General features: G+C 44.1%; 1 protein-coding gene across 4 annotated transcripts in view; it reads left to right on the top strand.

The window, feature by feature from the left end:
* DNMT3A (DNA methyltransferase 3 alpha) overlaps nucleotides 1-27,379 on the top strand; it is a 2,439,715-nt gene that overhangs the window by 1,020,210 nt on the left and 1,392,126 nt on the right. The window contains exon 1 of one of the 4 annotated variants that reach the window (XM_069605559.1): nucleotides 16,414-16,508. The exons of 2 other annotated variants lie outside the window; for them this stretch is intronic. Coding sequence is in view for 1 of the 2 variants with exons in the window: in XM_069605558.1 (XP_069461659.1) it covers nucleotides 17,011-17,028 (18 nt within the window). In the remaining variant the exon portion in view is untranslated. Of the gene's footprint in view, nucleotides 1-16,413; nucleotides 16,509-16,781; nucleotides 17,029-27,379 lie in introns of those variants that run through there. One more of the 4 variants, XM_069605558.1, reaches the window with a different exon arrangement.

The following is a 27,379-nucleotide window of genomic DNA, read 5'->3' as shown; positions in this document are numbered from 1 at the left end:
CAGTCTGCATCACCTCCTGAGAAGCCAGGCCTTGATTGCTCACCCACGTTTACCAAATAGAGAATCTTGGTTGGGGTCCTCTGTGCCTCTCCTCTACCATATAGAGAGCAGGAGTACAAACACCCCCCTCAAGTCTTTACACTGAGCTCTGGCTATGAAATTGCTGGGTGTGCAGCTGTACTCGAACATAACCATGGAGGTACTCTATGGAGAGGACAGAGGGGACCTTATACTACTTTGAACGCAATGGGAGGAGAAAGGGGTGGTGACATTAGGGTATTTGGTTTTTGTGGATGGGCTCTTTGAGTTTCATGATATTGTGGAAGCATTCAGGGTGCATACAGACCAGGTCATAATGTACTCCTGACTCCTGTACGAGGCCACGAAAATCTGTTGGGGTTCCCTGAACTCATCTGTGATGTCATTGTGGTCAAAGGCTGTGCAACAGGGGCGCGAAGTTAAGGTGGCTTTACCTGAATTTCAGGGTTTTTTGCGTTAAATTGTCACCTTAGCGTGCCTGCAACTAAGTGTTTTGTTATTCCATAGATTTATTTCTGCGCCGCTGGCCATGGCCTTCGGCCGTGCCCACTATATATTTTAAGAACACTACCAGACCACTAGCTATTACCATCGGCATGGCCAGTGGGCACGGCCTCTGGCTGTACCCACTGTATTTTTTAAATCACTCCCAGACCGCTAGCTATGGAAGCTCCGGCCTTGCCCACTGTTTTTTTTTTTTAAATCACTAGCCATGTCCTTCGGCCCTGTCCACTGTCGATTTTAGAACACTACCAGACCACTAGCCATAGCCTCTGGCCGTGCCCCCTGTGTTTGTTAAATTACTACCTGATCATTAGACATGGCCAATGATTTCCCCCACACACCCTCCCCGACCTCACTGTATCTGTTAACATTACTAAAAACTTTTTTTAATTACTTTTTGACCAAAGCTGCAGGTATAATCCTCATTTATTTATTTTTTACACTTTTGGGGGTATTTTTCCAGTGTTTTCAAATCATTTCAGAATCTGTATTTATCAGTGTTTTCCTGTGTGCCCCCTTCAAACAATCACGGATAACTGTTTTTTCCAGCGTAAACACACAAATATTCTTTTATTGTTTCATTGTGTGGATGCATAGGGTAATATCTTTCATGACTGGCTGCATGACAGGCTTTGAGAACTCACAATTGTTTTAGGCAACAGATCACACACTTTGGTTAAACAGTGTGCCTGAACATATATTATTTTTGCATTTGTTTCCCTTTTACGTGCTGCTTAAATGCACCCTTGTTTTATGGCCGGTCTCTTGGTGACTGTTGTGATATATGTTACGACCCCAACTAACCGCATTTAAGCAGCACGGGAACGGGAAAAAAAATGACAGACTGCAAGAATCACATATGCTCAGGTACTTTTGCCTCCATAGCGAACATCAAAAAGTGTCACCAATTAAAACACACAGTAAGTGAACATATATCTTAAAGAGAAATATACAAATTTAGTTCAATTGACCTTCCGCTTAGATGAAAGTGCGCAAGACAAAATAGCATTGGACTTTTAAAAAAAGTAATGAACACCAGAAAAATAACCGGAGAGTAAATGTTCCAGTAAATATGCTGTCAAAGTATAAAAGGTTCTCACTTTGTAAACCCAGCAATCTGTAGTGAAATATTCCATGGAAAACAAAATCCCAATGCAAAACAAGTGGTGCTGGTCTTGAGGGTACGCGTCTGCACTGGGAACATGACAACCTGAGTAAAATCCTGGTTGCCAAATACTTCAGCAAGTTTGCCAACCTAAAAAATAAAAGGGGTTGTGTCTGCCCTCTGAAACAAAAGTTACACTGTACACACACGTGTCCTTTACCTGTGCCCTGAAAAGCTGCCACAATCGGGGGAAAATAACTGCACTAGTGTCCAGGATTGTAACCTCTCTTGCCACATTCTGGGCAAATACTCATGACTTACTGGGAGGATACAGATACCAGAATGCAATTCATCAAAAGGTAGGACATAATCTCTCAGAGCTCTCAGGGAGCACTGGGAACATAGATATATAAAATATATTGGGACATATTATATACATGTTTAATTTGTGTGTGAATTGTTGTTGCACAATTTAAGAAAGGCACTTGCACTTTACAATGCAATAGTCCAGATAAACATCAGCACTTAAGAATATGGATACTGCTAATGTTCAATCTTTAATTTGTGTGCCTATGAATGCTTAGATTTTGCTTTCTGTTATCCTCCAAGTCTCACAACCTCTGTTTAAGCAATGTATTAATACGAAACACTACACCATTGTAAAATCGCTGACAGGTTTTAGGAGCCTGTGGGTAAAAATGTGGAGATGGGACACTCTATACTTTAGCAACTATAGAGTAGGGTCAGGCTTCAGGAGTGCTCCCTGCACAGCATTCACTTTGTATATGAACAATCATCTAGAGGGCTGTGAAACACATTATACCGTGGCTTACTTTTAACTGTCTGAGTTCGAATAACCTTTTTTTGTATAATTCGTATCCTGTTTATGTGCATAGTTACAATAAATTGGTGGGAGTGGACATATTTTGTGAATCCTTGAAGTGCAGCCCAGGTCCTCCCTGCACCTTCCTTTTGGTCTTCAATATATATATATATATATATATATATATATATATATCTCAAAAGGGTATTCTAGCATTCCACGCCTCGTGCAGGCTGGATTTGCAATTCTCTACATATTAGTAACTCTTAAACTGCTTTTTTCATGTGGGCCTCATGACTGCTTGAACTTTAAAGGACTGACATTAGCATGGTTTAAAAAAAATATAATGTGGGTGCATTGTGTTTTCTTAGTGTTATGAGCTATTTAAAACTAAGAAAGCACACTGCATTTGGGACTGTGGACTGTTTCCCATCCGTGCAGTAACTGGGACCGACTCTGCTTAGCTTTAAAGCGAGGAATGGGCTGGCCCCCTCAGGCCATGTTGCTTTAAGTGGTCTTGTAACATGTTCTCATCTATTAGGCAACATGGCCTAAGGATGCCGGCCCCTTCCTCGCTTTGAAGCTAGGCAGGGTTGGTCTGGGTTACTGCATGGATGGGAGACCTGGATGCCTATTTTACAGATAGCTGCGGCTATTTGTAGTTTATAGCCACGAATATCAAAAGGCCGGACGGAAAGAACTAAACCTTTATTGCCCCCCCAAGCACTCACCAAGTGCCCCCGTCATCTGTGCCAGCTCCCCTCACACCTCTCTCCCATTGCCCCACATGACAGTGCTTCTGTGATGCAGTTTGCTTTGAGATGTCAGCTAGTCTTAGCTAAAGCGATGTTTGTGTTGTAAACTCAGTCCCTAGACCCCCTCCAACTCCCAAATTTCACTTTACCCTTGGCTATTCCCTGCGGCTATATCTCGCATCTCATGGCAGGTTTCGTTTTTGAAAACCATGGTCTTGCAATGCATCATAGGAGATGTAACCATTTTTGGGGGGAGAAAGGCACCCTCTTCTCCATCATATATTTAAAAAACTACTGCATGTAATAACCCCAAACTACAAAAAAGCCTCAAGTCAAGGCTTCGTGCCCAGGTTTTTTCAGACCTGGTCCAAATCTGCCCAGTGGTTTGGGCTGTGTGGTCCAGCAAAAATGTACGTTATTTTGTCTATGGGGATAAAGAATGGTAAGTATGCCGCAACTTTGTTTTGTTTGGTTTTTTTCCTTAACTTTTTATTTTTTAACCAATCTTTCCCAAACTTTGCAGTCAAGGGAGGGGCTGGAAGTGGGGAGGATCCCTAATTCTCTTCAGAATTTCAGACATATCCGTTGCACAAGTCAAGTTATTAACAATTTTATTTTTTCAGGTTTCCTATGGGAGTCCAACTTACCTTAACTATAGGGCGTTGACTGCCGCCCTATAGTATATATCCTGAAATCCAGTAAAATTACATGTTCCTATGTTATCCATATGTCGAGCATTATTTAATATACACGTTGTCATTTCGCATTAGAATAAATTAATACTGTTTCCTTTCAGTTGCTTAACATACAACTGAAAGGGAACAGTATTAATGCATTCTTATGTGAAATGACAATGCGTAAAGTAAATGATGGTTGACATAGTCGAGGCATATGTTTCTGTTCCGGATTTCAGGTTGCATATATACGCTAAATCGCCCAGAACGGCACGATTCACGCTAAATCTTTAAGCAATAATAAACAGGGTTTTAAAGATGTTCACATGTTTGTTTATATGTTTATATAGCGCCCTAGGCATCAGGGCGCTTAACACGAAGACACGACAAATAAATGACAGGACAAGCAGACCTTATAAATAGGCAGAGATGGGAGGTCCTGAGATACGAGTTTATCTGAAGAGAGCTGTTTTTAACATCTTTCTAAACTTGAGATGATTTGGTTCTTGTCTAAGGTAAAGTGGAAGTTTATTCCATCTTAGGGTAGCTTTAACAGGCCCGGCCCGTTTACTTTTTTTGCAGTTCCTGATTGAATTAAGCCTTTATTTTCAGACCTTAAGCTGCTACCAGGAGTATATGGGCAGATTTGCTTTTTCAGATACTCAGGAGCTGTTCCTTATAGGCAGTGGTGGACTATGGCCCTTGCCTTAAAGGTAAAGCAGTCTTGAATCAATAACCAGTGGAGGGGTTTCCTCACTTTGGTAATATGGTCCCTTTTGGTTTTACCGGTGATAGTCCGGACCGCATTGTTCTGGACGGTTTGGCATTGCTTAATGCATTTTGTGCTGGCTCCCATCATGAGCGAATTTCCATAGTCCAATCTGGACAGGACAATGGCTATGGCTAAGGTGGAACTATTTTGTTGATTCAGATGAGGTCTAATTCTATTTAACAATGTTTGATGGTACCGGTAGGTTTACTTCAAATGGGCAACATTGCATCTGCTCCCAAAGAGGCCTGTAAGTAAAGACCAAGGGTCTTTACTTTCTCTGACACCTTGACTGTGGCATTTTCGATTTCAAATGCCTTACAGGCTGGATCAAGTTTGGATCTAGATTGCGTAGAACCAAAAATCATGAGTTCCGTTTCCCTCCATTGAGGCACATCCAATTGGACTTTATCCATGCCTCAATGGAGTTATAGATGGTGTTAAGCTTGTTGTCAGTAATATGACAGCCTGTTAACTCCATAACTAGCTGCGTGTCATCTGCAAAATTGGTGAAAAATATACTCATGTTGGTAAGGTGGGTGCAGAGACCACACATATAGATGTTAAAAAGAAGGGGGGAGAAACTGTCTCCTTGTGGTATATGACAGTCTACTGGTTGAGAGGCTGAAAAGTGTTCGCCCCATTGTATCTTGGAGCTCCTGTTGCCAAGAAACGAAGAGATCCAATCAATGGCCTCTTGTGAGCAGTTTTCTGCTCTATCTATGGCCTCTCGGAGCTTCTGATGATCTAACAAATCAAAAGCTGCAGAGAGGTCTAGTAATGAGTAATCCTGATTTACTCCTATCCATTATCTCCAGCATTTTAGTCTGAAGATCCAACAATGCTGACTCAGTTCCTTGCACCTCTCTGAAGCCGGGCATGCAGGAGATTGTTTTGGTAAACATATTTTTGTAGCTGTCCTGTGGCAACTTTGTCCAAGATCTTTAACAAAATGTTGCAGTTGGTGATAGGATGGAGGTTTACTGGATCACGTTGGTCTAGACCAGGTTTTTTTTTTTTACTAAGCAAGTGGCCGTTAACGTTTTGTTGATACAAGTAGGCACTTTGAGATCTGTGAAGGAGGCATTGACTATGCGAGAAAGAAAAGGGGCAAACAGTTCGACGTTGTCAAGAATCATTTTTGGGGGTAGGATGTTTTCTGCACATGAAGTGCATTTAGTTGCTGATAAGACTTTCATCATTTCCTCTACAGAGATTGGGGAGAAGTGAAATTTCACCTTTCTATAAAAGAGTCAAGGTTTGATTGTGCTTGGTTGGCTGTAATACATGAGCAGATATTTTCCCTTGCCTTGGATATTTTGTTAGAGAAAGCATTTTGGACAATCTCAGTCTCTTTGAGACGGTTGGAATGGGGGTATAGTGTTGCCGGTTTTTCAACTGATTTAAGGATTTGAAACAATTTGCCTGTCGAATTGGATGCAGAGGTGATCTGGTCGTTATAATCGTTTTTTTATAGCTAGTGTCACCTTTTCTTTATACAATTGATCTACCTTTTTCCAGATTTCCTTGTTGACAATAGATGGATCTTTTTGCCATTTTCTTTCTGCTTTTATTTTGTCTTTTTTGAGTTTACAGGTTTCCGTGTTAAATCAATTTTGATTTTTGTTAGGTCTAGCTGATTTCTGTTTGAGACGGGCATATTGATAGAGTACTTCCGCAAAATGATTATTAAAGATGGTAATTAGTTTCCCGCAGGATTCGTCCTCGCTAGTGGCATTCATGATGTTTAAGACGCCAAGTGCGAGAATGACTGGTTTGATCTTTATCAGGTTTCTACTTAACGTGGATATAGGAGTATTATTTCATTTCTTAACGGTGTCGTGAGCTATAAAACTTAATTCAATTTTATAATGATCGGTCCAGATGCATGGATGAATCCTGAGAATAGTAGTGTTCACATTATTGGATGTGGCCCAGTCGAGCTGGTTTCCAGTGTTTGAAGTGGGTTCTGTATTGACTACCTGAAAGTCAATAGCATTAAGTTATTTTTCTAAGAGAATAGCCTCTTTATCTTGTAAGCTCCCTCTCCACCTATTAAGGTCCCCAAGTAAAATAGTTCCTGTGTTGGGTCCTTTTAGAGAATTTAAAAGGTGAACTAGCTCTTCATTAAAATCAGATATCGGGGAAGGTGGTCTATAGATTGCAATTAAATTACTACTCCTGTTATTGGCATGTTTCATTTTTAACATAATTACTTCACAACCATTGCAATGGATAGGGGATGGATGGTGGGCAAGGTCTTGTTTGGCTATTATAGCCTCTCCTCCTCCCTTGCCTATATCCCCATTTTTACAATATATGTTGTTTCGCTCTGGGACTGCAACGTCCACTGTGGGACCTATGGGTTCCTGCAACCATATTTCCATAAGGAACAATATGTCGAGTTTTTCATTAGTGATGTAATCATAAACATCCTGTGCATGCTTATTTAGAGACCTCGTATTTAGGAGACCTTTCTTAATGTCCGAGGCTTTAGTGACACTGTCCTCTGTTTTGTATGTGCTAGAGGTGGATAGAGCACATATTTTATTATAATTCAGAATCAGATAAGACAACTAACAAACATTAGAGGGCCTAACACATGAAGGAATATCCTTCTAACCAATTCATAAAACATGTACAACAACATAAAATGTGATGTTATGCATGACTGCACACGCGTCATGATGTCAGATACACTATGACGTCACAAACTAATTATGACGTGATGGCACATGCATCATGGTGCCAGATGCGCTATGAAAGAAAAGAGCAGAAGCTACTTTCCCCGTTTCAGGTAAACTTAATTGAGCGCTAATTCAATACCAAAGACTAGAGTTAAATAATAGATCAAAAGATTGCAGAGACCGCTCATCTTTACACAGAGGCCATCCAGGCCCCACAGCTGTTATTCAACATGGGCTACTAACAAAGAGCTCCATATCTACATAGACGGTTACACTCAACCCACACACGCCTTGAAAGACACCCAGGTGGGTTGAAACACAATAATATCACCACAACACTCCAGACTCCTCTGAATTTGCATCCAAAAACTGATAAAAATATCCAGCTTACTCTTTAGTAATCCAGCGCCTGTGTGACCCAGGTTCTTACCCACTGTTATAGTTTAAAGTGCACAACACTTATCTGTACTAAGCTACATATCTTCTATTTTCAGGGAGATGAGCCATTGAAAAATAAATCTGAAAGACAAAATGAAACACTTTTTTACAAAAAAGCTATGAATTCATAAAAGTGAGCCGTTATAATATAGCACATAGAATACATTTTTAAGATTGGTTGAGCCTGTTTAGAACTGATTTACTAAACATCAATATTTGTCATTTGCATACAATGATTTTTGAATGATGGGACAAAACGTTCACTAACACATACTACAAGACAAGGGAGTAGCCAAATTCATATAAAGGCAAGAATGTTTACTGTGTAACGTATGATTTGGTTAGTATTAAATCGATCTTGAGGCTAATACAATCCTAAGAGATTTAAAATGGAATCCAAAACAATTCTCAAAGGCACAAGCTTAAATATGTGATGGCACTGAACAAACCAATAAATGCAAGAAACAATCTATATGTACATTGTGAGCATTTTTTTTATTATCTAACCTATTAAATTTACTCAAAATTAACATCAAGAGAACATGTCATATGTAACCTTTTCTCTCCTTTCTTACTATATTTTTACCCCCTCCCCCCTCTTATTTTAAACACTTCTGTATTATGTGAGTAAAACATGTAATGGAAGTTGTAAATCTTATACCATCTGAACTGTTAAGTGCACAAATGTATGTTCGTCTTCATAAAGGCTGATAACAGGTGAGACATGGGAACGTGCAGAAGTGCTGGCTTTTCTGTGTAATGGACTGACAACCATTCCAACGAACAGAACCATGTTAAAAATATGTTTTCAAACAGATAATTTGGTATTCATTAAACATGTGGTCAAACACACATATACATTAGATCCATTGTGTGCACATTGGTGCCATTGGGAACACCATACCCTCTGCAACATTTGGTAGTATCAGTCACAAAATTCTGCTGAAATGATTGGAAGACATAGAATTAAAAGGACCCACTTTTCATTCCTCACCAACAGAACTGAAACAAACATGACCTGGTTCATGTCTTTTCTGTCTCGCCTGTGGAGTACCATAAAGATCCAGCTTGCACCTCTCCTGTCCGGTAACTACTTGACCACCTTCCTGGAGCTTAGCGATAATTCAGGCCTCGCATGTTTCAACTTCGCAGATGATACCCTGAGCGCTATACAAAATAAATAAACAAATAAACAAATAAACAAAACAAAATCTCCAAGCTTACAAACATCTCTTCACCAAGCAAACTGGTTCTTTGTATGTGTCTTGCGCAAGTCTGCTCCTGGATATCTTGAAATAGAATGAAACTTACCAACTGAAATTGAACATGATTTGCGGCTCCACACAAACGAGCCACGCATCCAACTCCCTAGTCTGAAGAAATGGGAACCTGCAGACTGCCAACAACAATGGTCAAAAACCTGGGACAGTCAGTTGGCAGTGCCCTTGCCATCTTAAGACGTTTTTACTTTCAACTCTGAACCCCGGCACTTCAAGCTGTACTGGACTTTCCTACACCAAACCATGTCAGTTATTGTACTAGTACTCTAAAACTAGGTTACACTAGGAGTCTCCTACTTGGGGCTCCAGGGCTGCTTACTGAACCAACTATAAAGAGTAAAGAATAAGGCAGCTGGACTATGTTTGAAATTTTAAAAAACCAGAGGGCCTTACCCCAGGCCTCCGAACACCCCACTGCCTTCTGATCCGAGGATTCAGTTCAAAACCCTGTACATAGCTCATTGCAACTTACAAAGCAGGAGTGCAGAATCTCTATAAAAAGCCAACCTGAGTGATTTGGCTCAGTAATTATTATGATATTTATTGAGCATGGACCTAGCTTTGTGAAGCAACGGAGAGCTTTAAAGGGGTATACAACAATAGAGATGCATAACGGAGCACGTTTCAGAGGTAACAGAACAGATATACAGTGGGCGGGGTAGGATACAGAGGTTCACAGGGGAGGGGTACAGCTGTACAGAGCTGCTGGGAGGAGAGGGGTGGGGCGGCGTCTAGCGAGTCAGTTGGCGTGGGGCGACTACCTGGCCTAGGTGTTGAGGAGAGACTCCTTGAAGAGGTGGGTCTTGAGTTCTTTTCAACTCAATGCAGCCTTATGTAAGGTTACAGAAGAAGGACTCTGACGCAAAGGTGGCATATTTGGAGCTAAAGGCTTTTATTTGTAAAAATAAACTCTATCTTTCTCTATTTCTAAGAAGGGTTTCCCTTCCTCATCTTAAGATCTATGGTGACTGTCAGGATGTCTATTAAAGTCAGTGTCCAACGTCCTGCATCAAGAAAACTCTACTTCTGGCCCTTACACTATAAACTAATAAACAAAGCAGCACTATGTTGATCACAGGATAATGCCTCCATTCTCCTGGGTTATAGTCAAAGTTTTGCACAATGTCTCCTTGGGTGGGCCAGGAGAATACCTCCCTTTTCCCAGCGTTCCGTCTCAGTCTTATTTTAGTTCAGCGGAAAGACTCCCTTCCCTAGGCTTGTTGGAACATCCTCCCGGTCCTCGTTACCATGAGAATGACTCCCTTCTCCTGGTAGTTATGACACAATCTTTTATAACCAGGAGGAATGACTCCCTTCCCCAGATCTTCTCCTCGTCTGATTTCACACTTAAAACACGCATCTCTTGAGTGTTGTGAGGGTCAGCAACCCTAGTTTCTCTCTCCTTCTTTGGCTTGGCCCACTTGGTTCCCTTCCCTGCAAAGTACTGCCACGAGGAAGATGACGCGTTTCACTCTTTTGGGTGGGGTTCTCGACCCCGGTTTCTCTCCCCATCTCTTTCCACTTGGCTGCCTTGCTTGCCAAGTACGGACACAAGGACTATAGTCTTGCTCGTAATCTCGATATCCGGTTTGTGCCTTCCACCTCTCTGCCCCTACTAGTCCCCGCGCCTCTCCTGTTACTTTTCTACACCCAGGATGCATGGCCAGTTCTTTCTGGGATCCCCCCTCCTATTCGGAGTGTTGCGCGGGATATTCTGTGTCTTGGTTCCTTTGCCTTGCGGATCTCCTGCTCGGCCCTTGAAGTTGACGGTATGGATGCTGCTTCTTGCTTTTGCATCACCGTCTGCCATACTCCCGTGATCGTCTGGATGCTGCCGGATTAAGGAGTCCTGTTGTTTTCTTGACTCCGGAAGCGGACTGCTCTCTGCTCCGTTTTGGGCTTCTCTGCGTCTCCTCATGCTTCCCGGGCTTCAAAGTCTCTCGTTCTGGTTGGTTGTATCTTTTTCAAGCAGTCCTTTTCTGGTCTTTATCGCATAAGCGTGTCCATGCCTCTGCTGAAGTCTATACCACTTCAGTTCCTTCTTATTCGTGTTTTGAATTGCTCCTGTCTCCCGCCTCATCCCAGCACTTGGATTAGCTATATTCCTGATGTTGTTCTTCCTCCAAGTACTTGCCAGGACCTGGAGGTAGTCTACTTTACAATAGCACATAGGCCAGTCTCTAGAAAGAGATTAACATAGGAAGAAGAGAGGCTAGAGTGTGTGGGTGTGATATTCTTTGAGGGCTACACCATAGATGGTCATCCTTCTGCCAGGGCGAGGGGGTAGTCCCTCCCCATGCGATCCTCCCTTCTACCGCCACCATGGGAACTATCGGGTAGTGGCCTCACCTCCCTGGCCTCATGGGAAGGGGTCCCCACCCTTGGGACAAGTGACGACATCTAAGGATTCGTCACACTTAGTAACAATGCCAAGCTTCAATAGAAAACCCTGCAGAGGATAGTCTTTCTCCTTTCTCTCTTAACAAGCTCTGGAAAGTTATGCTCAGATGCCTACACATAGAGGAAACCCACATGGCCTTCACAAAATCTCTGAAAACCTGGCTATTCAATTGAAACCGGCTCGACACCAGTAAACGCAGCAAACCATAGCACCTCGGACCAACAGAGCGCTCATTTTCGGTAACATTGAGCAAGCAGTACCTTTCTCTGCATACTCATGAATATTCCATGAGCCTGAACACAAAAATCAGCTAAAGAATACAGGCGATCTAATTCATGTTGATTAGTCTCACTGCACCCTTTAAATTAAAATGAAACAAAAACAACCTGCATCAGAGACCACTCAATATTTACATGACACTAATAAAGGATATAGTGAACCTAAGTGCCTCAGACTGACCGTGACCGGTAATTCTCAGTATCATCAATCCGATCAAATCACTGCATGCGTAGAAAGAAATGTCACACACCTTCTGTGACGAGCTAACAACTGCTCTGTATGCATACAGGGATGAGTAGTGAATAAAGATCCTTCTCACTCCTACACTACTACTACTACTAAACCAGCAGTTATCCCAATCATAAAGGTCAAACTGGCACAGACAGAGATGTATGCCTCCTTCGCCTCTTAGGGTAGTGCAGGCTATACTTTTCAGGAGCCATGTGAACTGGCACAAAAGCCGACCAAACAGTAGTGCTGCGGTACAAAAATAAAGGTGCAATCTAGGTTCTACAAAATAAAACTAACAAAATACACACTGCTTAATAAAAACACTATGAAACACGCCAGTTAATGAAAAACACAGAGAATGCAGGCTTTGGAATAAAGGGGCACTGTGGCAAGGTTTGAAATTGAGGTTCGATTAGCAGGAGCTAAAACCATCTCCTCTGTATTGAGCATTACCCTGTAGCCAGGAGCTACCCCAAGGGAACGAGGAGATACCAGAGATACTCCTTTAATTTTGTGGCCATTGAACAATGCACCATTGTGTTTAAATGTGTATTAGATGTGTTCTAATTCTTCATTAATATTCTTAAATACTCAACGTTAATGTCGCATTCACATGTTTGGAACGTGCCATTTGGCCCTAGGAGACAAAAGTAGCTCCTGGTAGTTGTTAGTTTAAAGCTAACCAGGCTCTAGTATGCTAGAAGCAGGAGCTCTAAATAGTCCCCAGCTCCCCTCAATTTCGAACCCTGTACTGGGTTTGAAGACAGGCATGCACAGGCAATGATTTCAGCAGCAAATGATATAGTTATTGTACACGTCTTTAAAAAGTAGAGGGTGGGATTTACTTGTCTCTAGGGTCTTTTAAGGCAGACCAGGGGAAGGCACCACTTAAATACCTTCAAAGCTTGTCTTTAAGGCACAACAGTGTTGAGCGCAGCTTCTAGGTACCTTGTGGCAGTTTGAGACTGTCATGACGGGTTGAGTTGCGATTCCCAGTGGTGACTCTGCATCGAGACAATTCGGGATGAGGGCTCCTAATGGATTGAATTGTTTGAAACTGGTCAAGATGAGTCTTCCACAGGATTGAGTTGGCAGTTGAGATGCGTTGTGAATTGTATCATCGGTACCAAGCCGGTCGTTGAGGCGATTTGTTTCAAAGCGGCACGATGCCCCTAAAAGCAGGTACGCTGTTCAAAGCCCACCGGCTCGAAAAGCATCTTGAGGCTCACAAGGCAGACTTTGGGCTACTGTTGGGCTTCTGAGTTGCTCGGTGACCTAGTTCAGGGTCTCCAAGCGCAAGGTTAGCTCTTTGTTCTGGACTTCCACGCCAGGAAGGGTGCTAGTGAGCAGTTGCTCATGATCCTTCACCTCCAGTGAGCAAGATCCCGGTTCCAGTGTTCAGGCAGAATATGGGTCTTTGTCCACAGCAGTCAGCTTGCTTCTTCCTTGGAGACTGTTCTTCACCTCTATGGTAGAGGACTTTGGAGCAGACTGTACTCCCAAACAGGTTTCAAATGCATCAGTCTGCAACTGTCCAAAGATAAATCAACAAATGTGAAGGACATCTCTCCCCAAACCCCGTAAGTAGCCAGAAGGCCAAATTGGGTTGTTTCCATTCTACCATTCTGCAAGAGGTACATTCCAGGCTGTTTTAACGAGTCCTATGACTTGTGATGTCATACCCAGAGTGCTGTGTCTTCAGGAAGTGGATAGGGGAGTACAAGTAGTTTGGGAGCCATGGGAATCTCAGTGGTGGAACCCTTTTTGGGAGTCCTCTCCTGGGCAACTCTGACTCTGCCTCCCATCTCTGTCTGCCTAATTTAAAGAGCCTCCAGTACTCTGCATCCTGGTGAAGGTTCCCCTTTGTACTGAAAGTGCTGCCTTTGAAGCACTGGGTCCCAGCAAACCCCACAAGGGTGACTTCCTGTGCCGCGAAGAAGGTAACGAGCCTTCTTGGGGTCCTCGCGGCATTCGAGAGGTCTCTTGTGTGAGACCCAAATGGTTGCTTTGGGTCAAACCAGCTCCGACCACTGCATACACACCAGGCCCTGTCATGGATGGGCCACTGCCCACCAGGCTGACATCCATTGCTTGTGGTTGTATAATTGTGTAATCCCGGTAGCCACCATGTCAGAACCAGCCACTGTTTTTATTTAGTTATTACAAATTCCCACCGGACATCTGGGAGGTTAAAATCCAACATTTGCAACCAGATGTGCTCATGGTTAAATTCCTGCCCTGTTTGTTGAAACGTCGGTTCCAGCAGGTGTGTTAGGAATGCCTACATGACCTTTTTGAATCTGCCCAGTTTCCTCTACAATGAAGCTCATGGGGGAGGGGGGGAATGTCAGTAGACATCCAGCAGAGGTACACGTGTGCATTGTACTTGTTGGCATTGGGCATTATATTAGGGAACTTGTTTAGCAGAGTTCACTCTCAGGCAGAACCTGCATCATGTTATCACTAAAAAGCTAAGGCTATGTGTGCTGTCTCATATGGCATTCTGTTGCACCTGCACACATCAGCTAAGGTGATTGAATGTATTTGCTTCACTTGCCCTGCGCCCCTTAAATGAAACCGGAATAGCAAGAATACTGACTATCGGAGGCAACAACCACATTTTTCAACGCCACTGAAATAATATTGTTCCAATCCAACGGTCCTATTACACACCCTTCTTCTCCAGGCAGTGGTTAACTAGGTCCTTGCAGCTCTGAATTCAACTGATCGATCTTGGGATCGCCCCTTGCATGAACACACATCCATGTGTCACTGCTGCTAACCACTACGAATCATAGTGAAACTGAAGACTCTACTACTTCGGGCAGAACTTGCACCTGCCTTCCAATGTATCCTACCAACAAGCGTTCCCCCTTCCTTTTTGCTTAAAGGCATCACAAGCATCGTCGTTAAAATAGCAGAGATACTGTGTACAAGATCACTTTATATTATATTCATAATCAGCTGCATAAACCGTGATTAAGAGCAGGTGACTTTATCTCTGTTTTAACTTGAGAGATTCTACAGAGACATTAAGTTGCCTCATATGAGGTGTGAGGCGCTCTGCATAAAGTCTTGGCTTTTAGGCTCTTGCATTTTGTATTCTTGTTTTGTAGACAGGCGTTATAGTGGCAATAAAAGTACTGTGCAGAATATAGAAACACGTGACCTGAAAAGACAGGACTTGTAGACCATCTTGAGCCTGACAAATGTGTATAGGCATATTGTATATGCAAATAGTGTACTTTGGGTGCACTTGAAGCGGGGATGCGTGCGTCTCTTCTTTTCATTGCGAGGAATGATTGGAACAGACCGGTTGTAGGACCTTAGAGGGTTTGTTCTTCTGAATGGCGGGTGATGTTGAGCCCATCCCCGGCTACAAAGTGTTATCTTCCATTGGAAAACTAAAGATAGCCACATCGTGTGGTAGGGGCAGACTTACCATGGGAGAGGTGAAGTCGGGGGGGGGGCGGGGGAGGGGGTGTATGTCCTTGGACCAGTCCGACTTCATGGTGAACTAGCCGCCTCATCCTCACCAGATCTTGCATGAAAGCCAGGTGACTGGGGAGCAAGGAAATGAAATCCAAGTGCAGCACTTGTCCTGGTTTGCCCTGGGTGCTACGTGAGCGTACCGTAGACCAGTCACTATAGACCGCCCTCTTTCCGAGGGAGATGTGCCTGCTGCTCCACGGCTTGACGCCTCCCGTCCCGTCCCGTCATAGGCACGAGCTGTTCCTATAGTAAATATTTATGTAACGAGGCCGGGCGCCCACCACCCCTCCGCCCAAAACACGTCTGGGGGAGGATCGTGTTTTGGGCCGTCAGCCGTATAGCATTCCATCCATTATGAGCTGGGTTTATAGCTTAATGTGTAACTGCAGGGCAGGGCTTTAAACGCTGCCTTTCCGACGGCAAGTTGCTGGATCTCGAAGATTATGGCAGCAGCTACTACACATGTTCCTTATTGTTTGCGTGTGCTGTAGTGATGCGATTTTATTTCGCTCAACACTTGCTAAAGAAAAGGGTGAACACGAATTAATATCCTCCTGGCGACATCTTTTGGGAAAATATTTCCCGGGCACCGGGTTACAGATTGCCCTAAATACACTTGCAGTGTGATCGTGCCACACACTGGCTGTTTTACACATCCCAAGATGTTACACTTCGTTGTCAGTGAACATGTTTTGGTGACGGGACAGTAATGTAACCTTTCTAATGGAAAGGAGTTCCTTTACCAGATGATTAAGAGCCGGGGGGGGTTAAGGGGTACGGCAGAAGTGCGGGCTGTGCAAGTCAGACAGCCCTGGCTCCCTGCCAGCGCTTGCAAGCCCACCCCTCCCCCTGCCCATCCCAGCCAACCAGAATCCCCATCTGGGATCACATGCCCCGGAGTTCCCAGACAAAGAACATTTTCATCCCCCTTCTCCCCTTTTGCCTCCTCCCCCCACTCGCAATAGCCCGACAAAGAGAGAGAGGGGGGGCAGCAGGCACCTGAGTGGACTGTGCAGCTCCAGGGTCTATGGGTAGGTTCCTTGGCCGTAACTCTGTGTAGCTGGGGCTGTCCTCTTCGTGCACTGTGCAGCTTGCCCCGTGGGGCTGCTGCGCCAAGTGCTGACTAAGGCAATGCGCTGGGGTCTTTTTTTTTGAGCCAGAAGACGTGAGCTTTGCTGTGGAAGCCGGCAGATCGGCGAGCCTGCCGGATCCTCCCCTTCACGGGAAGGAGGGGGGACCTCCCTCTCCCCCCATCCATCTCTTTAGAGCCATGTTCCTTTGGAGGTGGGGGTGGGGAGCTGAAAGATGCAGCATTCAGAGGCACACAAAAGTAGATTCCTGATAACTAGTGGTGGAAACGCTGTAGTAGTTGGGGGTTCGATCTGGGTTTTGTTTCCGTGTCACACTTTAGGACTTCCTTTCTTGGGCCCGGAGCACAGCCTTTTGGGCATGGGAATACCTTCTTGAGTGGGCAAGACATGTGGTTCTTGAGAGGCACGGAGGAGTAACCGCGTCCTTCAGAAGTGTTCGGTGATGTACTTCTTGCTCGAGGTTCGTGTTTATTCCTCATTGTGACACTGTTTTTCCGAGTCTTTCATCTCCGAAAAGTTGCGCTGTCCGAAACGGCTACAGATGCGGCCTTGGGGGTTATTTTTATTGTTTTGATGCCTTACGTAAGATGCCATAGGGACCGCACTGCTTTATCGATTGGTTCAATGCCCAGCCTTAACTTTGGCAACACTGGTGTAACTCGTCATGCCGACAAGTTAATTTCAAATTGTCGCCGATTGTGCGCCAGACGTTTAGATGCTACTAATATTGAGTAGTAAAGGGAATAGAAGCTGAAGGAATACGGCCTGCAGGCCTGCGTAGCCTTTAGTGTTATGTTGTGTGATGTTTGGTACACGTTGCCGGTGTTCGCGTCAGAGAGGGGCTGGGCATTGGAGGCCGGATTGGTTATCCGTCCAAAGGTGACATGTATCCAGGGACAAGTGCACCGCTGCCATACATCTGGCTAGAAAGCATAGACTTTTGGGGAGAGCCCTTCACCATCCCGCTGGAACCTGCACCCCGAAGGAAAGGCACGTCAGATATTCACAAACTTTGCCGAATGCACGAGTCTTATTTTCTGCCTAGCAAATTCTGGTGTTTTTGCAATGCATCTATTTTTAGATCGCACTTTAGGCCACTTATTTTTCCGTTTAATGGAATTATGTCAGTAAAATGTTTTCTGAACGCATACAGGAAGCCCAAAGTCTTGGACTTTCAGCACAGGAGTACTGCATGCACGCCCGTCCGTCAGCCTGTAGCCCAAGGCAGTCCCTCCTCCCAGAGCCACGGTCTACGTACACGGAAGAGGGGCCCACAACCGCTCGGCATGTCTGAATCTCTACCACACTCTAGGATTTGGTAACCCCCCCATCAGGAAATGAGAAATATGGGGTACAGCGAAGCAATAGCTGAAGAAATGGCACTGCATGCAGTGCTACATTCAGTACATGCCGACAACTCTACAGTCTCTTGTGTATTCCAAGCCGCAAAGGACATTTATATTGCAGCAGAGGTCTGTTTTCAGTACTTAAAGTGACCGTTTCTTTGAGTGCCCATTTACCATGAAGCGGGGTCTTCTGTCCTCTAGTGCTGGGCAGGATGCTCGTTTGCGGAAGACTGAAACATATTGTGTTGTCTTCTAGAAGTTATGATGGTGTTAGCTGGCCTGAATGGTAGGATAGTTTATTTCAGCACGGAGAGTGAGTCTTCAAATAGATATTTTCCAAATGTTGTGTCTGCAGAGTTTGTAGTGGGTGGGAGTTATTGTTGACATTTGTGGACGAGAAAGGAGAGGTAGTTTCTATAAAAGGTCCAGCATATACAACGCATGGGCCTTAAACTAGATATTGTTGGCTATAGACATTTGATGCAAAGATTCCTGCTGTTAACTATGCCAGGTCATGTACGTAACTAGGTCTATACGTACATGTCTCGTCAGTGTGTACATCCTTTTCAGGCTGTAGTTTGTGATCTGTAGTGACCGGCCTGAAGCGGATTTACCAATGGCTTACTAGTGGAAGGAGACTGCCCTGCCTTCCTCAAGGCATCCCAGAGCACAGGGTCCTTGGCAAATTGCATCTGATGGCTTTGGCGAAGGCAGGATTTGAGACAAGGCTATATGCAAATGGGTTTACTGAAAATGTATGGGGCTTTCTATCAGGTTGACACAATAGAGAATACTATCCAGGGGAGCTGTCTGTGACCAAGTAGTGAAAACCTCTAAATAGACCAGCTGCGTGCCCTTGATGTGGAGGTGTCCTGCATGAGGTGGCGGGGACATGCTGGGAAATGCAGCGAGACCGGGGAACATTAGGAATTGATTTTGCAGCTTGGTCACTAAGCACACCTCTATACCTAGTTGGGAGATGAAACCCTTCATAATGTCACATCCACACACCACAGACTGAGCACTGCCCACTTTATCAAAGTGCAGTCCATAGGCACAATTGAAGAGGATAGTCCCTTGTTCCGAGAAGCTTTTATTTAGTTTAGCGGGACACAGAGTGAATGGATGACCCGCTCTGTATTTATTTCCCGCTTTATCTTTTCCTGCTAGCTTTTCTCTTGGTGTTTGTGAACCGGCATAAAAATCACATCAGTACAACCTAGTACTCCCTTGCTGACTCATTCCGACAAACCTCAGTCTAAGGAGCCGGGTGGGCAAACCCGAGTTGTCTCTTGTGGCTCACGTCGTACCGGACCTAGCAAAACCCAACAAGAACAACTTGTACTGTTTAAAATCCCAATTTCTTTTGTGAGAATATCAAAAACCGTTTTAGTCGAATGCATTTGAATATGTTTGCGTTGAATGGAGTCGAAGTTAATTGCTACTATAAGCAAAAGTGTGGTGAATTTTGTAATGCGACTGAACACAGTAGGCAAAGAAAGCATGTGGTTTGCATGATTTAGCTTGTGGTGTGGCAGGCAGCCCGTGGGAGACGTTACATAATGCTGATTAACAGCACAGTGTGGGCGAAATGACTGAAGGAGAAAAGGGTCTAAACGAGCATCGCCTTAAATGGGTGGTATGCTTCATGACCCGTGACAGCCACCTGCTTAGAGCATGGCTCAGTGGAATTTATGGCGGGCACTCTTCAAATATTGCTTAACACTAGTGCTCCAGAAGCAAAAAAGAGATTTTGCTAAAATGTTTGGGGACTACTGGGCAAGAGCTCTTATTTTAAGCATGATGGTCTGATGTCAGAGTGGGCAAAGCAGGCAGTAGTTTCCCAACACAAAATTAGGAATGAAGCATGGAATCTCGATTCAACCGTTAGTGAGGTCTCTGGTGGTGACTCAATCCTGTTGTCCCCTACTGAAGCTGAGATAGCCAATTAAATCTTCAGAAATGCCACCATGAGTCAACCATTTGCCACGCAACTCAATATACACCTAAAAGGATTTTGGCCACTGTTGGGGTTATTTATATGAAACAAAGCTAGTCGACGTTTTACCAAACCACAGGTTCTGATGCAAAATAAGTTCAGAGTGTTTTGCTGTACGTACGAGCACATTTTGTTTGCTGAGCACCCTCAACCTCCCCCTCCACAGTTCTGTAACGCACAAAACGTTCTGGATACATTCAGAGTTGAATGTACAGTTTTTGGAGAAAGTTGTTTTCATGTTCATCTAGCAGCTGTGTTGTTGAAAACAGAACACTTGACTCAAAGAGGATGATGTTTAACACCTCATTTAGCTAGGGTCGGTAGGATGCCTTTTGGATAGGTTTCTAGAGAGTCGTTGCAGTTTAACTTTAACTCTGCAGGGACAGCTAGCCATCCTGTATCACGATGGAGAATCGAAGATCAACAATGATCTGCTCTAAAGTACTAAGCACCTAGTCCAGATTCCCTAATCAATATTTCCAGTCTCAGAAATAAAGCACGCAACTCGCTTCTTGGTTTCCTCTTCCTCCACATATTGCCACCCTGTGGCTGTGGGTTGCCTTCCGAGGCTCCTTATGGCTGCCAGCAAGCCCTTTTACTTTGCAATTATTTCTTTCCTCCCTTACCAGGGTTGTTTTCAAGGTAAAGCTATCACCTAGCATGCTGGGGTTTACCCCCTGTGGTTGATCCGCATCATGCTTCAGCTGTGTGCTGGCCACTTGCCCCAGATGCGTTCTGAGATGTACTGCTCAAAAGGCTAACATCAACGTTCCTTCCCTGCTCTCTGATGTTTCTTTGAGTCTATTATAATAGTCCTCAGCAGTCTTATTCGTTTCATCCTACCTTGGACTGTGGTTCTCCAGAGCGGCAGAGTGACAGCCGTCATTAGATAGATTTATCCTCTTCTGTGGTAGGCATGCACCGCAACGTCTGGAACACTGTCCTGAGTGTGCCAATTCCTGCCCTTTTATATTGACTGTGCAATACCAGATGACTGTCAGGATTGGTTTGCAACTTTCCTTGTTGCTCGCTGGTCATAGGATTTGTCCAGACCCAATATTCCCTCCTCCCTTTGGGATGTTTTACTCCCCCTGCATCCCCGTTTTAGAATTTCCACGCGTTGTTCATTCTCTTCCACCTTTTCCCAACAAGACCGGTGAACAGCTTCTTTGATATGAACTGATGACTTGCAGCCTTTGTGTCATTTTGTGGTCAGGAGGAATTGGATTCAATGTTGTTGCAGCTCTGCACTCTTCTATTAGCCTCAGGACTATTTTTGATTCTACTGATGGGGAACCTCCTGGCATTTTGAGAGTGGAAAAGATATCTCTGGGATCCAAATCTGCCCTCATATGAGGAACTGCATTTCCCACTGCCGTGCTGGAGATCTGCAGTCTATCTGCAAAGTCGCCAGTCACTCTGCTCCAGTGACGACGGTGAGAGCTGGGAACAATCAAATCAGCCTCTGCATCTGAATGAGGGCAGCATCTGTTCCCTGCCAGTTCTCAAGTGCTTGTAACAGTGTTAGTTCCCTCATATGTGGTCCTCTGCCGTAGGATAACGATTCCAGTTCCTATCACCATCTTCCTGAAACTCTGTCTGGCACAGGAGGTTGAGCCCTGCGGTGAGGGACTCTAGGAGGTCTTTCTCTGGTTAGCTCTTCAAAGCACTTGTGGTGTCCACAGACCTCACAACCCCCCACCCTCCCCAACCTCCTTCTAGATCTATCTAATGTTTCAGATACACGTTTTGAAACTGCCAATTTGAGTTTTAGGCTTAGTACTGTAACGGCCTCCTTTTTAAATTTGCCTGCCTCTACTTTCTGTCCCCTGCAACTCATCCAGAACAGGATTGCGAGACTTGTCCTTGGCCGCAAACCCAGGGATCGTATCTCTCCAGCACTGAAATCTCTCCACTGGCTCTCCACTGTCCACTTGGCCTTCTGGGGCCTGGGACCAAACCAACTCCTTGAGTGTCAATCGCTTTTCCAAGCAAGGAGTTGGTGGCAGATCTCTTCGGCTGGCGTCTCTCTCTGGAACAGCCTCCCTGCCCCGCTGATACTTGAGGAGAACCATCTCCGGTTCCGGAAACAGCTGAAGACTTTCCTCTTTGCTTCTGCCTGCTCTCTTCCACTACCTTGCTGATCTCATGTCTGTTACTGCACTGGTTACCTGGCTACCCACTAAATCGCTGACCCAGGTCTCAAGTCCTCCTGGTTGCACACCTGCACTGCCTCCTGGCAACCCTGCACTTGGGGCTGTATCTGCAACCCTACAATCCCCCCTACTTGCACTTATCTATCATTTGTTTTTCTGCACTTAACCCTACACTGCCACCTGCTGGCCGCACTTCCTGTTTTGATGTTTGATCCTATGTCTTGCACTTGCTCCTCCTTCCATTCCCCTGGCACTTCTGCCCTTGCGTGATCTCAGTGTCGCTGGGCCTAGTAAGTTTGTTTTCTTGTTCCCCCTTGGTCCCCTCCCTTGCCTCATCGCGCCTTGAAACACTTGTTTATATGCGCGCTAAATAAAATATATCATATCATATAGGTGCAAGACCAAGCTCTCATATTTCCCCAAGCTATATACGTTAGTCATTCAGTCCTATTTCTTTCCCCTGTAATTCTGGGACTTGTACTTTCCATACATTTAAAAAGGGAAAGAAAAGTGGTACACCCCCGAACTCAAGCTACTCAGAAAAAAAAGCTGAGGCACAATTCCTATGGAAAACGAATCCCTCTGCGGAAAATAAATGAATTCTTACGAATATATCGTCTTTATATAAAAGTGAGATAATTTGCACCAAAAAAGATGCATACAACATCAGGATTGATCAGGCAGGGTCCTGCACTAAAGAACTATTTAAAATTCTAAAAGAAATGGAAAGCCCCTTTCCACCTATAGACACCTGCTTGAAAGACAAACCCTGGTGCACCAGCATCCAAAACGCCTTCAACAACAAAATCACAGGACTCCAAACTAAAATTGAGGACAAACGTCAACAAGTTTACCAACCCTAGCTCACCTACGACATCAACACCGAATTCAAGAAAGTAACTACGATAGAAGTTTAAAAAATCATCCCCTCCTTAAAACCTTCGAACTGCAACGGGGAGAGCTGTTCCGCCCAGATCATAAAAGACGCAGCTAGAGATCTATCTCCCTTATCACTAAACTTATTAACCTATCATTCAGCAATAACTCGGTCCCCAGCAACCAAAAACACTCATGGGTTCTCCCGCTCTTAAAAAAACAATCACTAGACCCAGCCATACCAACCAATTATAGACCCATCCCCACAGTCCCATTCCTATTAAAAATCCTGGACAGAGCCGCCTACCTCCAAATTAAGGAATATTTGGAATCCAACCAATTGCTAAGAATACATCAATCTGGCTTCTGTCCTCAACATCTAACAGAAACTGCCCTTGTTGACCTCAAAAGTCAGATTGATGAAATCAAAGAGAAAGTTAATACCGCTATCCTACTCCTTCTAGACCTCTCAGTGGCCTTCGACTTGGTCGATCACAAAATCCTCTGCACCGCCACTGCTTCCTTTCACATCACTTTGGCTTTTCCTGCTGTGCTGAAATTACCGCAATTGCAAAGCCGTGAGAGAGTTTTCTCGCACTGTCCTTCATTCAATTTATCTTAGGTCCCATCTCCCATTTACAGCCTTGGATGAAGAGTCGGTTTAGACTCAAAACACGTGTCAGGCTACTTTGCAAATAAATCCATCAGACTTATAACCACATCTCTCTTCAATTACTTGCAACACATGCCTATATTGCACTCTTGGGCGTAGTGCGACTGAGAATTGCCAGTGCTCTAATTGTTTTAGATCTATTTTATTTGTTTGTGAATGTACTCTGGCATACCTAGGTACATGCTGTTGGTATAATTGATTCTTGAGAGAACCAGAGAAATGATGGAAGGTGTTCTGTGTGGGAAAGTAAAAGAGCTGAATCAGTTTGATTGAGCGTGGGGTTCCAGTGTGAGGCAGTTGTCTATTAATATGCAATTATTGATCTCGTTAGATGTTCTAGGCCAGTAACTCATTTCCAGTGGTCATGCTAGAACTGTTTCAGGGGTAGCATGTGGAGGAAATTACCATTTTCCTGTTTGTCTGGGTTGAGGTTTAGGTTGTCAGTCGCCATCCAATCACTTACTTGTGTGAGGCAGTTGCTTAGGGTGGTGCAGGAGTTTTCCTCACTGGACGTTTTATATGTGACCTTGCGTATCGCCAGCATCAGTGGGACCATATAGATGCTGAAGAGGTGCAGTGGGAGGTTTTATCCTTGAGGACATCCACAAGATGTGGTTTGTAGGTCAGAGCAGAAAAGGGGTTGTTGGGTATTTGCTGTCCTGTCAGAACAGATGCCATCCACTCTATGGGGTGCTCTGGAGTCCAGTTTTTTAAAGTCATTTGATTAATGTTCTGTGGTTTACTGTGTCGTAGGCCACTGAAGTATTAGAGGTTATTCTAGATGGGTACTAGTGCTGATTTGGTTCATCTCAGAGTTTCAAAATTGAATTGTGAGAGATGTTGCAGGTGATTAGATTCCACACACCTGTAAATGTAGCTTACTAGAACTTTTGCTGAGTATGATATGTTTGAGAGATGTCGGTAATTGGAGGGATCTTCTGGATCTCCAGGTAGGCTTTTTGTCAAAAGCGGTTTGACGTAGGCTGCATTAAATGCTTTTTTATATAATCCATGGTTCGAAATTGAGATTCGATGAGCAGGAGCTAAAACCAGCTCCTGGGTGTTGGGCATCACCCTATAGGCAGGAGTTACCGCAGGGGAACCGGGAGCTACTAGAAATGCCCCTTTGATGTTTTGTCCATTTTGTTTGGACCATTGTGTTTAAATGTATATTAGATGTGTTCTTATTCTTTTTTAACATTCACAAATACTCAAAGCTAATGTCACATTTACATGTTTGGAAAGCACCAGTTAGCCCTAGGAGCCAAAAGTAGCTCATGGTAGCTGTTGGTTACAAGCTAACCAGGCTCTACAGTGCTAGAAGCAGGAGCTAAATGGCTCCCAGCTCCACTCAAGTTTCGAACCCAGTAAACCTTGTTTCAAGTGAGCTGTTAGTTTGCAAAAATGGATGGTAGTGTTTCTTGGATGAGAATCTCTTTGTAGATATTGGGTGGCAGGGGTCCCACAGAGAGCCTGCTTTGTGACTCAGTTTCAACATACTCTGAAGTATGGTTCAGATAATGGTTTAAATCTGTCCATCTGAGGGGTTGTGAGGTTATGGTTGCATCTAGGAATTCAGTTTCTTCCATACATTACTGTTGCTTTGATTGGCTGCTGTATATTTGATACTTCTGAAGTGATTGGGGATAACTTCAGACAGTTTTTGAGTTGGGGTTGGCGCTGTGCAGCAAGATGTAGGGTTTCTCATCTCGTGAATGATTTGGTAGTGTTCTCTATCTCAGCGAGGGGCCTTACTGTCGTGTTTGGAGTAGTAAAGTTTCTCTGCTTTAAATATTTCTGCTTTGTAGTTGCAGACTTGTCTTTGGTATGCTGCCTTGTCATGTGGGTTACAATGTCTCCTCTTTGTTTTTTCCAATCTTCGATTTTTTGGGGGTTCTTAGATGGAGCATGAACCACCTTGATGCCGTTGTTTAAAAAGAAAAATTGTATTGTCATTTTGTATTGTAAACCTGGTATTCCCTCCCCCTCCACCTCGAATATCCGCAGAGATCATGCCTTTACTTCTTATCCATTTAGCTTTCCACCATGCCCAAAGTGAGTTCATAGGAATTCCAAAATTCCTAATTTGTGCGGGCACCATTGGATCTTAGTCACTTTGGAGATAAGAGACAACCATGCCCCAGTCCTGTCTGAATGCTGCATGATCTCCCTTGAATATTGTATGTAACCCATTCCATCGCTAAGAAAGGCCATACCCTTTGAAGCCAATCAAATTCTGTTGATGGTAGTTTCTGCTTCCACTTTTGGGCTATTGCCAATCATGCGGCTATCAAGAGCAGCATACACGCTTTATGTACTTACGACGGCAAGGTGTTGAAGCTGAATAGATCGCTGATCTGCGCTATGACTTCTTCCCAAAAGGGTTTTATCACTGGGCATCCCCACCATACATGCGCCCAGTTCTCTCTGTCCTGGCACCCAACAGTCGGGTGAGGTATTGGGGTATATTCTATATTGGGATTCCGGAGTGTAGTGCCATTGCATTGAGATTTTGTACCATGCCTCTTATTTGAATCGAGCGGGTCATCTTAGGAATTTTACCCCAGATATGTTCTATTGGAATCTCAACCTCTAAAGTAGTTTCCCACTTGTTCATATGGGACCATTGTCCATGCGTAACACAATCGATCAGCAGTTTATGTTCGCTTTTTCCATTCTGTTAGCGTTGTAATGAATTTCTCAAAAGGGGTTAGTGACCAAGCAGTCAGCGATTTTACCTGTGGGTTCGATAACCTGTGTCATAATTGTGAATACCCTACTCTTTTTACCTTCCCCAACCCAGAACACTGTTTTCAAATGTTTTAATCTCCTGTCCCTTGGCTTCAGGCAGCCCCTCTCTCGCTGTCGTTTAAAGGCACCACATTCCATTCTCCGGGTCAATTGCGGGTTCCTGAGGAGAGGGGTGAAAGGAGAGGGGTTTGTCGATAGTGCTCCCAATTATCAATAACCTCAGATAAAATGCAGCTGATCTTTACTTTTGGGCATCTATTCGCCTTCCCCATCCAGAATATACCAGTAAGGGATGTCTTTGCTACCGCTCTATCCATTCTTGCCCAAGTCTTGGGGGTATCGCCAGACATCCATTCTCATAATTCGTAGCTGTGCCGCTTCATAATATTTTACAGATTTCGGAAGGCACAAGCAGCCTCCTATTTCTTGGGGCCATCAAAGTGTTGATCGCTATTAGAGTCGGTTTATTCTGCCAAATAAACGCTGTCATTATTATGTTTCGAATCTTAAAGAAAGACTTTGGGATTGGGAGAGCCTGAAAATAATATAGGACCCTTGGAAGCACAACCATTTTTATTGTAGCAATTCTTTCCAAGCAAGATATTGTTAGAAGATTCAATTTCTGCAGATCTGCATTAACTTTTATTTTAGCAGGTTCGGTTAATTTGCTTCATAGGCTGGTCAAGGGTGCTAGTGATAGTTACCCTAAGAGCTAAACCCCCAGCCCCCCTGCACCCCAACCGAATCTGGATTTCTGTCTATCTGATTATTTCGTGTTGATTCTGCCCTAATGTAAGATTTAAAACCTCTGATTGCTGCATATTTATCTGTAATATTCATCTGCAAACCCACCACCCCGCCAAAATCCCTTATTTCGGCTACCAATGTATCTAGGGAGGTCTCCGGCTCTATCAGCGTTGCCAGCATATCCTCTGCAAATGCCATTATTTCCTGATCCTCCCCTCTGAAAACAATCCATTTAATTTATTCTGAGGTCCGAATCTTAGCTA

The sequence above is a fragment of the Ambystoma mexicanum genome, chromosome 4p, assembly GCF_040938575.1.
Source record: "Ambystoma mexicanum isolate Mex_15411 chromosome 4p, UKY_AmexF1_1, whole genome shotgun sequence".
Lineage (NCBI taxonomy): Eukaryota > Metazoa > Chordata > Amphibia > Caudata > Ambystomatidae > Ambystoma > Ambystoma mexicanum.
This window is presented reverse-complemented; position numbering and strand designations above follow the sequence as displayed.